Source organism: Dysidea avara, chromosome 10 (genome assembly GCF_963678975.1).
Source record: "Dysidea avara chromosome 10, odDysAvar1.4, whole genome shotgun sequence".
In the NCBI taxonomy this organism is placed as follows: Eukaryota; Metazoa; Porifera; class Demospongiae; order Dictyoceratida; family Dysideidae; genus Dysidea; species Dysidea avara.
Window position 1 is genome coordinate 24,008,346 of NC_089281.1, and position 16,458 is coordinate 24,024,803.

Below are 16,458 nucleotides of genomic sequence, written 5' to 3' on the forward strand. Positions count from 1 at the left end.
TAAGTTAAGTTAGGGATCCGCGCAAAAAAAGTAGTGAAACGAGGGAATATATAGCTTAAAAGTGCATGGTGAAACAAGGAAGGTTGCCTATACTAGATGCAGGGCCGTCCAGAGAAATTAAGGGGCCATTGTCAGCAGGTTGTGACCTTTTTTTTTTTTTTTTTGGTCTTTAACTTACAGCTTGGGTGAAGGGCCCCACTTTAAGTTGACAATGACAATAACTACCCATCACCAACCATATCTCCTTATCTATAAGCTTGCTACACTGCTCCTCTGAAGAATACTGTGACTGCTCTATTAGAGTATTTAGATCTGACTGTTCTATTAGAGTATATCGATCTTTTAAATAGGTATTCAGGGGGCCCTTCATGGGGCCTCCTGGGGCCCCTTTCAGGCTGGGGCCCGGGGCAAAATGCACCAGTTGCCCCCCCCCTGTGGGCGGCCCTGACTAGATGATCCCTCTAGTACGTCATTACCACTTGAACTTTGTCTGGAGAAGAAGGGACACGAAAACAATGTATTGCTAACATATGGAAATGCAAATTTAAGGCAGCATGGTGCAGCAGTGAAAAGACTGCTGCTGTTAAATAGCATCAAAAATTGTCGGCCATCTATTAATATATGATTTAGCTTCAGAAAATCAGGAAAATCAATTAGTGTTGTGTACGTCATCTGGCAATATCAGCATTTCTATAATATTGCATTCCTAGTTTGTATTAGAAATGCGATATCGGAGGCGTAGGAAGGGGGGGGGGGGGGGGGGTTCCGAGGGGTTCAGGAACCCCCCTGTAAATTTCAGACTTTTGCAAGCAGGACCCTAACACACCATTTAATTATATAATACATTTCATTTTTTTAGGCTTTATATAGATCAAATGCATATAACAATAAGCAAGAGTAAGAAAAAGACTCTACAATCAAAGTACATGTGATGGAAGTTCCTGACCCTCAGATATTGCAAGGTCAAGTGCTCCTATGGTCACGATGAGACCTGCAGCTCCACGCAAGCAGGTTATAGCTGCTGACCTCAGTAAAGAAAAGCTAGTAGAACATTTATTCCAGGATACTACACTACTATAACTCTGGTCTCTCTTAGCAGCAAGCAGAGATGCCAACCTCTTGTAAGCAGTATAATACATTTCATAAATCATATATAGCTATCCATCCAATGATAGAGTAGCTTTGGTAATGTCATCTGGGAACTGCAATACATTCTAGATCAGTCAAGTACAGATAGAGAAGTTATACAGAGAAGAGCCAAAGTTGGTCCGTGATCTCCAAAACTTCACATACAAAGATCACCTAACTATATACGTAGTGTAAACTTACCATCATTTAAAAGTAGTAGACTGCATGGAGATTCTATCACCTATTACACAACCATTTCGATCTAGATATAAAGGGGGAATGTTGTTACTGCAACTTTATCAATAACTATGCACTGTAAATTACTGTAAATTATGAAGTTCATACCAATGGTATGCTACATACCTGCAGTCACTTAATATGATGTACATACTTACCTCAGTGCATATATAATACTAAATTGAAACTACCTAAATTACCTCCCTTATAGTTACAAAACCATGCATGCATATACACTTTGAAACTGCTACTCTGGTACTTGACAGTTCCTCTAAAAATAATTCATGTATGGCTTTGTATATTGGTATTTCTCGACTTTTTAAGATTTCTCTGTAAATACTTTAAATTAGGGAGCAAATGTGATACAATGCGGAGAAGTGCATGTTTTCACTTAATTAAATATGCCTATTGTGTAGGGTGTATATTATTACCATGTAGTGGAACCCCTTTTTGATGTCTGCAAGCATGGATTTGCCCCTAGCTGAGACATTTAAAAAGTATAGAACTGTCATGACAGACTATATTTTGATTTCATGAATGATTTCCAATTTTTCATTAAAGAATTATGTCATACTATGAATAATTTTGTACCCAATAAAGCAGGTCCACCTGTAATGACATGATTATTTCATTGTATACGTAGTTCTGTGAAGTACCTGCAAGGCTTGACTTTTATTACCCCCACTATAATAATAATTATAGGAATGTGTGAGGGGGCTAGAGTAAGCAAGCCTACATGTGAAGCAAACTATAACAGTCAGAAACTACGTAAAATTATGTTGAATGCAGAAAAAAACCAGATGACGTGGTGGGTGGCTTGATTCACATACAGCTTAAATCTATAGGTAAGTAGCGGAACTACACAGCCTTAGATTCAGGATTTCTTCTCCTAGCTGGCTCTGCATTCAGCCAGTAAACAGCATGACTTCACTGTCTATCCTTAATTACATGGTGCTTCTGTTTTGGTCGATTCTTAATAACATTATGATGAAATAATACACATGCAAGTCACAAAAATGAGTGCATGCTCTGGAACTGGTAATACATAGTATAGTGTCCTATCTTTGATTTACATGTTAATAATTATGTGTTGTGAGTGTACAATATAACTTCACTAATCACGCAGCTATGATAATTTAATATGCATGGTCGTCATGGAGTAGCTATGTATTACATTTAAGAACTATGCTTGACTTGTACTATGATAGTATTTAGAAAGCAAAAAGCACACAGCAGCTATAGATTTTGTCAAGTTTATTCAATGGCTCTTAATACTGCATACATAGAAATGTGTGTGCTCAGCAAAAGCTCACATTTTACCCTGAAAGCTGAGGTGTTCAGTATAGGAGTTCACCAAGTGAAGACCACACTGGCATTACCACAAGAAATCTGATTTGCTTGAAACATTATAGGTGTGAAATTGCATGTTGCAACCAGAACCTTATATAGATGTAGTTGTCACATTGTGTGTTATCTACATGCATAGTAGGATAATGACTATCTTTATTCAGTACAGCTTTGTAATGTAGAGTAATATTTTATCTAATCCAAAACAGCCAAGCTGTAAAAAAAGAGTGCAGCCCCCAAAAAGGCTATTGTGAAAAAAGATATGAAATCCAAGGTGGCGGCCAAGAAATGGCTGTGATGGTAGGTTAATGGCAAAAAATTTAATAACAACAATTCAGGTGAATTTGTGTTGCCTCCTCCACTAGGCTTCCACACTGAATTGTCGTAATTAAACCTTTTGCCATTAACCTACCATCACAGCCATTTCTTGGCCGCCACCTTGGATTTCACATCTTTTTTCACAATAGCCTTTTTGAGGGCCGCACTCTTTTTTTACAGCTTGGCTGTTTTGGATTAGATTTCACTTCTTTTTATATTAGCATATCCAAAGCCGGCCTGTGGATGGCTTTGGGGCTTTTTAACCTATATTTTTTTCTTTACCACAGGAAGAAGAAAAAGATGAAGCAGATTTTATTAATACTTTAATTCTGATTTTATCAGTAAATGTACAAATAATATATACATACAATACATATTTATTACATGTTGATTAATCCCTACACGATAACTTTTTTTACACTCTACTGGGTGACTTGAAATGTAGCTGAACTCTCTACAAGGTGATTTGCTTGTACGTAGATGAACTCTCTACAGGATTGTCACTACAGGGTGACTTGACTCTAGCTGAACTCTCTGAAGGGTTATCTGTTCGTAGCTGATCTCTCTACAGGGTGACTTGTTTGTAGCTGAACTATCTACAGGGTGATTTGTTTGTAGCTGAACTCTCTACAAGGTGATCCTTCTAGCTGATCTCTATACAGGGTGATCTGTTTGTAGCTGAACTTTCTACAGGGTGATCTGTTTGCAGCTGAACTCTCTACATGATGGTTTCTTTGTAGCTGATCATGAACTCTCTACAAGGTAACTTCTAGCTGATCTCTCTACAGGGTGACTTGTTTCTAGCTAGTCTCTGGATGACTTGTTTCTAGCTGATCTCTCTACAGGATGACTTGTTTCTAGCTGAACTCTGGATTAATTGTTTCTAGCTGATCTCTCTACAGGGTGACTTGCTTCTAGCTGAACTCTCTATAGGGTTATCTTGAACTCTCTACAGGATGGTTCTTTGTAGCTGATCTCTCTTCAGGTGACTTGTTTCTAGCTGATCTCTCTACAGGGTGAACTTGTTTCTGGCTGAACTCTCTACAGATTATTTATTTGCAGCTGAACTCTCTACATGGTGGTTTCTTTGTAACTGAACTCTCTACAAGGTGACTTCTTCTAGCTGATATCTCTATAGGGTGATTTTTCGTAGCTGAACTCTCTACATACAAGTCGACTTCTTCTAGCTGGTCTCTCTACAGGATGACTTGTTTCTAACTGATCTTTCTGCAGGGTGACTTGTTTCTAGCTGAACTCTACAGGGTGGTCTGTTCATAGCTGAACTCTCTACAGGGTGATTTGTTTGCAGCTGAACTATCTACATGGTGGTTTCTTTGTAGCTGAACTCTCTACAAGGCAACTTCTTCTAGCTGATCTCTCTATAGGGGGACGTGTTTGTAGCTGAACTGTGATTTGTTTGCAGCTGAACTCTTTACAAGGTGACCTTTCTAGTTGATCTGTCTACAGGGTGATCTGTTCATAGCTGAACTTTCTACAGGGTAGTTTGTTTGCAGCCGAACTCTCTACATGATGGTTTCTTTGTAGCTGAACTCTCTACAAGATAACTTCTTCTAGCTTATCTCTCTACAAGATCTCTTTGCAGGGTGACTTTTTTCTAGCTGAATTCTACAGGGTGATTTTTTTGCAGCTGAACTCTCTACATGTAGCTGAACTATCTACAAGGTAACTTCTTCTAGCTGATTTCTCTACAGGGTGACTTGCTAATTGTTTCTAGCTGATCTCTCTACAGGGTGATTTGTTTGTAGCTGAACTCCAAACAATTTGATTTGTTTGCGGCTGAACTCTCCACATGGTGGTTTCTTTGTAGCTGAACTCTCTACAATGTAATAGCTGATTTCTCTACAGGATGAGTTGTTTCCAGCTGAACTCTCTACAGGGTGATCTCTTCATAGCTGAACTCTCTACATGGTGGTTTCTTTGTAGCTGAACTCTCTACAAGGTGATTTCTTCTAGCTGATCTCTCTACAGGGTGATTTGTTTGTACCTGAACTCTCTACAAGGTGATGTCTTCTAGCTGATCTCTCTACTAGATGACTTGTTTCTAGCTGATCTCTCTACAGGGTGACTTGTTTCTAGCTGATCTCTCTACAGGGTGGCTTGTTTCTAGCTGAACTCTCTACAGTATGATTTGTTAAGTTTTTAGCTGAGCTCTCTCTTGTTTCTAGCTGATCCCTCTATAGAGTTATAGCTTGTTTGTGTAGTTGAACCCTTTACAGGGTGGTTTTTTGATTGGTTGCTGAACTCTCTACATGGTGACTTGTTTGTACTACAGAGTGACTTGTTTGTAGCTGAACTCTCTACCGAGTGACTTACTTGTAGCTGAAGATTGTATAAAGTAACTTGTTTGTAGCAGAGTTTTAGGGTAGCTAACTTGTTTATATATATAGATGAACTCTCTACTGGGTAGTTTATTTTGTAGCTGAACTCTCTACACAGTGACTTGTTTGTAGCTGAATTCTCTACAGAGTGACTTGTTGTAGCTGAACTCTCTACAGGGTGACTTGTTTATGGCTGAACTCTCTTCGGTGTGACTTATAATGTTCTGAATATCTACAGCGACATATTGTAGCTAAACTCTCTACAAGGTGACTTGCTTGTAGCTGAATTGTCTATAAGATTAACTGTTCGTAGCTGAACTCCCTATAGAATAACTTGCAATGCAATCTAATTCTAAATTATAAACGTAGCTGAATGCTCTATTATGGTGACTGTTGATCAAGCAACTGGAAAGAAATCAAGTTGATAAAATTATGACAAGGGTTTAGCTAAACTTTCAGCACAATTCTTTTGTACCTGTGAATGTAAGTTGTCTGGTCCAGGGGGCTTTATTAGGTGACAATGCTGCCTAATAAACCCTTAATTTCCGTTATGTCAGACAATAATCAGTATAGCAGGTTCAGTAGTACAAGTAAACACTGATTGAAAAAGAACTTCAGCTGTCATTCCCAGCAAGGGCACCATCAGTTTTAACAATTTGACCATTTTTTGGTTTTAGCCCAGATTTATTAATTTTATTAAATTCTTCACACATAGCCAAGTAGTTTCCTTTCCAGTATAAGTAGTTGTTAAATCCTCAGCAGTAGGGTTGTCAAACTATACTACCATGTCAAACACTCATGGTCACTAGAACCCAATGGAGATATTATTGTGTTGTACAAAATGAACGGAATTAATATCAAAAGTGGATATTAAATCAAGAAGAGACCACTTCTATGATGAGTAAAACCACTGACATGCTGAAATAGATAGGCATCATCAATAGCATCAAGTAAGTCAACAGCTAGGGATGATACACTCCCTGCACAGTTTAAATCAATGCATGAAAAAGTTAAAATTTTCTAATGGCAGATAGTGTAATCTACGATTATTGTCATCGCTTGAGGGTGTACTGAAAATGCTCTCAGATTCAATCTCAAAACATTCAAATCTCAAAATTTCCTCTGCGTGTGTGTGTATGGGCGGGAGCATGCCCCAGACCCTCCTAGTATTGGCATGCTTTGCATACTAGTGTGCTTTGCATACTAGTGTGCTTTGCACACTAAGGTACAGTTGATACTTTTATATAAAACATTTTGTAACTTACAGCCCCCCCCCCCCCACACACACACACTTTTGAGTACCGTTCTCTGCCCCTACCCAGCAACTTTTGTAAAAGAAATTTATCTGATAACAGCACATAATTTTTGTTCTAAAGTGCTGCAGGATATATATGGTGCACATTTCTGTCTCATTATACACTGTAAATTCAAAAGCATATAATATGAATTTAGCATACAAAAAATGTCTTATATAGCATCATAAGCAATGGCATTGCATGCTGTCATTTGGGTGATTTTTCATTCTTCTCCATGCTTGGCAGCTGATAATTACCTGCCATGTGGAGGTAGTAAAATACCCTTTGAATTATTGTATTTCCTTGGTTAAATTCTTGCTACAACATGTGACTCTATGAAACCACAGCTATAAACTTCCTGGAGGGGGGTTAATGTTTAGACTGTACATAAATGTCATTTTGAATCCCTAGGTTCTTAGTGTGTTTCACAGAAATAAGGGTTTCTGCTCCAGGGGAGTTTCACTGATCAAGCAAAATTAAAATATCCTAATAGAGCAATCACCATATTGTCAACCATATAGTAATATTTGATGAATTGCTGAAATCACTTCAAATTCAACTTCAGAGAGACTAACTTTCATCAAACTGTGGGCCGTAGACCATGTAGCTAGCTAGATACATTGCATGCTAGTATACCTTTCACATTTGTAGCTACTAGGCCCTGGTATTAGTATCCAGAAATTTCTGGAGTCACCCATGGTAATGTCTTTGACACAACTATTGAGAATGACATCTTTTAACTTTAGTAGAAGCTGTCAACCATACATATCAGGAAAGATCTTATGCCTGTGTTGAAACTATTACATAAATAGCAACCAACATCCATGTCCATTGTAATCGAAAACTGCATGGCTTTTAGTTTTCTCTAGTCATGTTGTAGGGACCATCCACAAATATGAACACAGTACGTTTTATTCAAATATTATTTACAATTAACTATTTAAATAAGATACATGGAACATAAAATTAGTACGATTACATGAAATGACAAAAAATGATTAGAATACACTGTCCCTGTGACTGCTCCACTTCTACCATTACCACCATTAGTTTCTCCAGGATTTGGACCTGCAAGAATATTAACTAAATAGACCTGGCATAAAATAAGTTTTAAAAGAAGTGCTTACAACCAGTTACTAGGCTATTATAGGCTACAGATATGGTTCAGCATAAGCTGTGTTGTTATGATATATATACTACTTGCAAAATGCAGTGGATGCCAGTGTAGCATAGTATAGCCTGAGCTATGTAGTGAGGTAAAACGTAGATGAAAAGAACTTCTCTGTAAAGTTTCATCCCATGCAAATTGTAAACAGCCACTTCAGCCAGCCTATAGCAGCTGGTACAAACTTTTGAAATGCTGTATGAACACAAGCCTGTTAAGTTAATTAATGGTCTACTATAGGTTAGCACTACTGTTCTTGTGGTACATTTCCAAGTACTCTATGCCGTTGCATTACCTTCAAGCACTCAGGCCATTAACAATCTTCTACTTGATTTAAATAACCTGTCTACGTACATGTGGAATTCCACAACAAAATGATTCCAAGTCGTTGTGTACAACAACATCAAATGCTTGTCAAACTTTTGTGGCTTCAGCTCTTGTATGACTTGGTGTACTGCCCCTTTATTATACTACATATTTACACTGTCATACTTCCTAGTAATTGAAATAGCCCATATACTGAAGACTAAACAATTACTTGCAGTAGGGCTTGATAAATGCATTAGCATTCAGTTATACATGTTGCTAAGATTGAGAAATACCATTACAAGCAAATTATATGATCCCACAGTCAATTGATGTGTTAAGTTGTAGGCATATAGGTAATACATCGGTGACTGAAAATCTAGCTAAAGTCTATCACTAATTGTCAAATTGCACTGTTACTAATTATTTTAAAATCAAAAGTCCCTACAAATGTGTATATTCATCGTTGATGTAGGCCACATTTGCTGCATGGGAATTACAGAAGAGAAAGGAATGTTATTTATCCTGTTGGCATCACAGAGATGTAACAGAATACCAGACAGTGTAAGACAGCTAATAACGTTAATCAAAGTCAAATAGACAGACAGACAAGTACTATAATACATATACACTTTCTATGTACAATGCAACACAGAACACAGTATACTTACTGATAACTGATATTATAAAATCTTCATCATCTCTTTCTCCTTCAGAAAAGGCAGTAAGCCTGTATTCTCCCACATCTTCAGGCTCTAAAGAACTTATAGTTATTCCAGTGAATGTGACGAAAAATCTTGATGAATTCTGTTCCCTAAAAACACCATCATTAGCTTTCTTAAACAACGTCAATTCTGGAGATGGTCTTCCAACCGTTGTAAAGTTTAGCATTACTCGAGTTTTGACTAGCAAGTTGTAATGAAACTGGTCCTGTGGTTGTCCTTGTTGTTCATCTAAATTTACAATATCCGGTTCCTCTGTAAGCAAAGGTATAACGATGTCACATTGACTACTAGAATCATAATTAATGCTTACCAAATATAATTAACCCAACTGAGGAGCTGTATAGATCTTGCATTGCATTATTGGTCAATGAAACCAAGCAGTAATATCTACCCTCATGTGAGGACATCACAGGTTCAAATATCAGTGAGTGTGTGTCTGGTGAAAAATAGATATCAGTATCAGTATTGTTAACAACAAAAATGATGTTGGGCTGTCCATTCCTCAACACACCCCAACCAATTTGTTGCACAGAACTTGGCTTGTACATACATGAAAACGATGCTCGTGCCCCAAGTCTGGCAACAAGCCTATCATCAGGGCTAATGGTCAAATCATCAGCTAAAAACAGCAGAGGAATTAAGAGACATGTATAGGTAGGGGAAGCACCATATTTGTTATATAGCTACACTGTATAGTATATATACAACTCACCATCCTATGTTTTGCTAATTCTTTAGTAACTATACAGCAGTTTACATGAGGTTATTAAGGTTAAAAGGAAATAACTCCATGAACGTTAACATTCTGTATTTTCATTTATAATTTTAATAGGATCAACAAAATCAATTACAACCAAATTTGGCTACCAACAATGTGTGTTTATGTAGTCTATGAGTACCTAATTGCCTTATTGTGCAACTTAGCTGCTACTGGCCTGGCTGTGTCAAAAAACAAGTTCCATGAATGTCTGCAAAATAGTCTACATCTTCTGAATCAATACATAACATGCTAGAGAAAGAAGATCAAGTTTTAAATCAGTTACATCTATCTTGTAGCACTACAATATTCAAAAGATTTCAATGTGGCACATAATGTGCAAATTATTTAATGCACAACCATTCAATTGGGGACTGCCACTAACCTACGGAACTAGTACAAATTAAACAGTGAAATCAAAACAAACTATTGTCTGATAGCTATAGTTATATGGCTTAATTTATAATATGCAGTATTATGGAGATCCAGACTTTTGAAAGGAGTGAAATAATACTCAATTTTATGATTTAAGACTGAAGTATTTATGCAAACTGTAATATACAGTGCACCTTAGTGCTGGATAAAAGTTATTCATACATTACCGTGGTCTGCAAATGTCTATAGAAATGCATACACTGTAAAAAGTAAGCAGTGAATCCTGTGGTAAATAGTAAACGTCGCTGTAAATTCTTAGAACTAAAATATACAGTGAAGTTCACTGTTTACCACAGTATTCATTATATTGGGAAGTGTGAATGTAATTGGCTAAATGAAAAGTATTTTAATAAAGTCTGAGAGTCATATACTTGAAACCACATGCCCCTTCATTAGAGTTAGGGCCCTAGCAGATTGTCTACTCAGCCTAATGGTAAGGTCAGCTAGCTTCTCTGCTGTCACGTGCACAGTAGCAATAATAAAGTGAAGTTTTATTGGTATCAAAAACGTTTCATTAGCTAATTCCATTCTGTTGATTGGTAAAGCTTAGTTTGATCACATTGTGGGTCTGATCAGTGGTGGATCTAGATGGGTTTCGACAGAAACCCCTTTTAAATTTAGGCCACTCCAAATAAATTCTCTGTTTTCCGTCCTGGACTCAAGCATATTTGCATGCGGGCGGGCGGTCCATTTCCATTATTTCATTATCAGATTGGCAGCTTTTCAAGCCATTATTTGCCTGCATGACACAACCATAAAAAACTGCATAAAAGCATGCTTAAGCTTGTTCCTTCCCTTTTAAGTTGCAAAAATAGCACAAACGTGAAGTTTGTGCCTACTTGATAGCACTGCTGACACGTGAGCTGACCCTGTTTCAAGATGGTTTTTACTGAGCCTGTCAGTATGCAAGAATAACCGGAAAATAATGGAAGAATACGGAATAATGGAATATTTAGAGCTGACAATAACTATAGTCTCGTGCCCAGACCGCTTTTTTTCTTTTTGTGTGGGGGCGGAGAAAAAAGGGTCTGGTGGATCTCCAATACATTTTTTGTGCAGCCGGATCTACAAAACTTGGATCGTTGATTAGTGGTGATGAATAGCAAAGGCCTGTTAACGAAGCAACAATAGGAATACGGCGCGCGTTTGCTTGGCAAGGTTACATCCTTGGCTACGCGCGCCGTATTTCCTATTGTTGCTTCGTTAACAAGCCTTTGCTATTCATCACCACTAATCAACGATCCCCAAAAGTTGTAGATCCGGCTGCACAAAAAATGTATTGGAGATCCACCAGACCCTTTTTTTCTCCGCCCCCACACAAAAAGAAAAAACGGTCTGGGCACGAGACTAGACAGTAACTAGATGCGGGCGGTGGACGGGAAACGGAGAATTTATTTGGAGTGGCCTTAGCATAGTGGCATTCTCAATACATAAACATTGTTGTATTGACAAATGACAATTTCTCATAGCAAACAACTATATACCAGTAGCATGCATGTAGTTGCACTTAACTAACACCATTTATAGCTATTAAACCCTCAGCAACCCTTCACTCTTTATCTCCTACTGCATTAAAAACGATCGAGATACTCTAATAGAGCATTCAAGTAACTACTCTAATAGTGCAATCAAAGCTACAGCTTGTAGTCACCATATTTGCCCTATAGTTAGCTATAGCATTTACTATTTAGTTTAAAGCATTGGATTTATTGTAATTGCTAACTAAAAATAGCCTAAAATCCGATCTCAGAGCTTCTAAAATCTCAAAAGTTTCCGGAGAATTGTCATCAGATGCCTTACTTAACTATACCAATTTTCAGAAACCCCCTTTTAAAAATCCTAGATCTGCCACTGCTGATCATATACAGTTGGTAGCTATTAACCACAAATGAAGAGCAAGTGCAAGTATTGCAAGGGCACAAAGAAATGACTTTTTAGATATAGCTGTTTTTGACATCAAATCAAAGTTCTCAAAATCATTGCACATTATGTTGTATATACTTTAAGTTAATCAAACTGTGTTTTTCAAAAAAACAAATTAGCCAGCCAGGAATTTCTAATTGGTCGCTTATATAAATGCCAGGGCTCATGCCAGGGTGACATGCATACAAGCTAGCCTCCATGCATGATGACTTATGCAAATTGTAGTGTGTGTATATGACCAGCACTGGGCTGGACAATTGGCAGCTATTGAGCTACCAGCTCACCAATAGGTGGCTGCGCAGATGATGACTCAGACTGCTAACCGCTATAGGACTAAACTTTGTTGCTCATCAACAATAAGTCTGCACAATTAACACACAGAAACAGCAAAAGCTTGCTCTTTTATAGAGAAAAGCAAACCACAAACTATAGAAAACTATACAGACAAACCAAATTATAGGAGAGCAGTAGTAGTCCAGGTAGTAGGGTGGAAGGGAGATGGTTCCACGGTGATGCCTGATGTTGGAAGAAACCTTCTGAAAATGTATGGTTAAACTTCATTGGACTGGAAAATTGCTGCTTGACTCATGTAAAGTACTTCTGGTGGTTGTTTATATGGCCCCAAGGGAATACTTGCAACACATTTTACAGGCTGAAAGAAACTGAATAAGGTGGTAAAGTGACAACCATTGCAAACACTGAAAGAGCATATACAAATGGTCGTGACTGTAAGGGAGTAGATTGGTTACAAGGCATACTGCTCTGTATTCCGCTATTTAAATGCTGTGCTGATTGTTGCATTAGGAAGGATTCCCACACAGGAAGGGCATGTGATAAAACAAGTGAGTCAATCAATAACCAAGTACTCAAAACTTTTATGAGCATTGATAAGATGTAAATAAAATGCCATGTTTTTGATACCTTGACTACTGTTGTTTCCTTAGCAAGAAACTTTACCCCCATTGCTCCAGCCGTGCACCCAGCTGTTAAACCAGGGACATAATATTGTATATGGATAATTCAGTGCACAGCTGAAGAATAGCCTATAGTTGGCTGCATGATGCTGTCATCCAAAATTTATATGCTCAGGGGCGGACCCAGAGTTTGGAAAGAGGGGGGGCACCTTTCTGAAAAACAGTTGAAGACCAAAAAAAACTTGCTGAAAACCAGTTGAAGACCAAAAAAAAAAAAAAAAAAAAAGGTCACGACAATAATAGCTTAATTGTTATCCTTACCAACTATATCACGTATGTTATGTAAAATAAAATCCTATTTATAGCTTCATAGGTAAGCTACACTGCCTCATGAACATTGTGACTGCTTTATTAGAGTAATTGACTGCTCTATTAGAGTATCTCGATCTTGTATATGTATGCAATTTCTTGAAGGGGGGGGGGGGCATTTGCCCCAAATGCCCCATCCTGGATCCGCCACTGATGCTCTCCCATGCGGGAGAATATAGCCAAAAGTGGGGTAGACAGGATGTCATGTGACATTACCCAAGGACATTCCTGTAGTCATGTGTGCCCTAATTATGTTATAGTTAATAAAAAAATTATGCTCATGACTCAAGATGGAAATTGCCTCAGTAATCCTTCATCAGATAAGAAGACTTGCTGTCGGTGCTTGTTCTTTTCTCTAATGAAACTGCAAAAACGATGGAAAGACAAAAAGAAATAGCTATAGTGCATGTATATCGATGTATATAGCCAACATTTGTTTGCAATCAACTATAACTAGGTATATAGCTATATACAGCATGAAGCTTCAAATCCATGCATGAGTAGATCAAACAAGGTATGATATTTACCAAGTGAAAAATCACTGGAAAATCACAGAAGATAACAATACTGACACAAAATATATTGCTAGCTTAGTATCGGGTGTCCATGTATACCAGGTTTTTTGTCATTAGCTATAGACAGGTTTAAGGTGTGGCACTGGACTGGCTATATTAACATAACACAATCTGGATTTGTGTAGGGCAAAAAGATCAATGCAAGCAAATATTAATTTTTCTGATCACTGCATTCTACATCAATTAATCACTACCCAAAATAGAAACCTTGTCACTTTTTTGTGCAAGTGGTATGTGAAATTTAAATCGCTTCCTACATGAGCTTACTTTCAGCATCCGAAATGTATCTGCATTCCGGGTCTAGGTTTAGAGCAAATGGTTTTAATCCCTGCTTTTATCGTTACTTAATTGGTAGGTTATAGCTACTTCTTGAGTTGCATGCATATTTCTTTTCCCTTATAGCCAAGGGGGTGACACACAGGCACTCACTGTAGGTAGATCTGCGACTGCGGTCAAAGTCTTAGTCAAAGGTCAAGGTCACCAAATTCGTGCCAAGTCAACGGTCAAGGGTTAAAAATTCCAACCCACAATCGAAAAGTACTGCATGAAATATCGTCGTTAAGTCACCTGTCACAGATCGAAAAAGGTTCTTAGTCACAGGTCAAAGCGAAATTTCGCCAGGTCAAGACTTTGACCGTGGTCGCAGATCTCCCTACAGCGCGTACCTACGTGACACTCCCTTGGAGCTACAAACTGTGAATGGCTGGTCGAATTCCGCCGGCGGCGCATTCTTAATGACCTGCAGTAGCTAGCCTAAGCCGCAATAAAATAAAACAAAGAGTGAGAGAGGGAAAAATCGGTCTGTCCGCCACGTGAGCCTGGACTACTATATACTAAAGCTATACTATAGTTATACTAAAGCTGTAGCTAGCTACTAGCTATACAATACACATACACTTGATACACACAACACACACGAAAAGTCGAACTGCCGCTAACTTACATGGTGGTGGTAGTTGTCCATATACTGCGCTAATATACGACAGCACGATACTTGCAATAAACATACACCGCACCTTCATCCGAGTCATTACTGCGGCTATGGCTATCGCTACACAAGAAATAATGTGACAACATCGAGTCAGGTACATTAAATAATATGTAACACATTCGTATATTATCGGATACCGATTTGAATATTATTTTTTGTCAGGTGTATAATATAATAAAAATAACTATACTGATTTTCAGTGGAGCCCTGTGAAAAAAAGAAAGAAGAGTACAAACACAATCGTCTTTTTTGTACTAAGTGTTTTAGTCTCTGCAATTTGGTTTTTGTTAGCACTAGCTAACAAGCTGCCATGCAAGCAGACATTGCAATATCCTGCTCATACAGCATTTATTATTATTATTATCTAGGACCGGGTCACATACATGATACAACCAAGTACATACACCAACGTGACACCCCCCTGGTAAGTATATACACCAATGCAACAATCCCCTGGTGAGTTGATGCACACAACTAGGTGGTGCATGAAAGCATGATTGAAATTATGATCCAAAATTAACTCAGTATATCACAATAGTGACAGACATGCAGATATAACACAATAGTGGCATTGTAACTAGAGGTCACCAGTAGCTAAATGCTGGTACATCATTGGTGTGGCAATGGCACAGTGATATGTACACAGTATATGTATACAAAACATACAGGAGAGAACTATACATTATTGCAGTATTGTATGCAGTAATACACATCACCAAAGATGAAAATTATTCAGCTATGCAGTCAAAATATTATTGTTCAAAAATAAGAGTTTAGGCTTTCTATGCTCGCTTCTCAAACTGTCAGAACTATGGGATCTAACAGATCTGTTAAACTAATTATTTAAACTAATATTGATGTAGCTATGTATGTGTTTTGTTTCTTTTGTGTGTGTGTTTGCCTTGCCAGGGCTCCAGCTGCTTAAAGCTTCTTGGTATACCCATGTGTATAGGCCCCTTATTTATTTCCTGTACACTTGTCTTAAACCATAATCAAATTGTGTTATTATACTCTTTGCCCTTGTAATGCGTATCCATGCAGGTACTGATCCAGTAATAAGCCATGTATATTCGGTGGCTAGCCCATATTTTAAAGTGAGATTCCTGAATGTAGTTTACACCGGGGAAAGAGCTGACAATATTATTGTCTAACTTGTACAGTGAAGACACAGTAATATGATGATAGTTCTTGTGTACAATGTATCACGTATTTTGTAATCCCAGTACAGGCTGATCACGAGTTAACACTCCATAGCAGTGGTTAAACTGACAAATAAATCACATGCATTACACCTGTAACACTTGTGCACATACTACACATTCCTCTCTGTTGTATGTGATATGTAGGAGATGATAGCTCTATTGAATAGTAAATGTGAACTATCATCTCCTACTAATCACATGCTCTGCAGGAATAAACAATACCTTTAAAGGTTATAGCTATAATATTCCCTGTGTGGTTTTCCTATTAATAGCCAACTTTACTAATTTTGATGTTGTCACATTGTGCCACAGCCCTAGGGTCATTTGCTGGCAATTATGGAAGAATTAATAGTATCTAGAGTGTTGTTCCATAGTTATTACAGTCCTATAGTTTCAGTTTTAGAACCATACTCTTTATAATTACAGTTCCAG

General features: G+C 37.8%; 1 protein-coding gene across 1 annotated transcript; it reads right to left on the reverse strand.

Annotated features, from left to right (window-relative positions):
* Positions 1-7,603: 7,603 nt before the first annotated feature.
* LOC136236563 (uncharacterized) lies at positions 7,604-14,913 on the reverse strand. The gene is made up of 4 exons (XM_066026778.1): positions 14,777-14,913; positions 9,171-9,479; positions 8,807-9,112; positions 7,604-7,732 (listed from the first exon to the last, which is right to left on the reverse strand). The coding sequence occupies exons 1-4, from the start codon at positions 14,862-14,864 to the stop codon at positions 7,605-7,607; spliced, it is 831 nt and encodes a 276-aa protein (XP_065882850.1). The 5' UTR covers positions 14,865-14,913; the 3' UTR covers position 7,604.
* Between the last annotated feature and the right edge of the window lie 1,545 nt (positions 14,914-16,458).

Coding starts and splice junctions, on each gene's coding strand:
- LOC136236563 (XM_066026778.1), bottom strand. CDS start 14,864: ATGACTCGGATGAAGGTGCGGTGTATGTTTATTGCAAGTATCGTGCTG. Junction 9,480..14,776: donor TGGACAACTACCACCACCAT/GTAAGTTAGCGG, acceptor TGCTGTTTTTAG/CTGATGATTTGACCATTAGC. Junction 7,733..8,806: donor TTTTATAATATCAGTTATCA/GTAAGTATACTG, acceptor ATATTCTTGCAG/GTCCAAATCCTGGAGAAACT.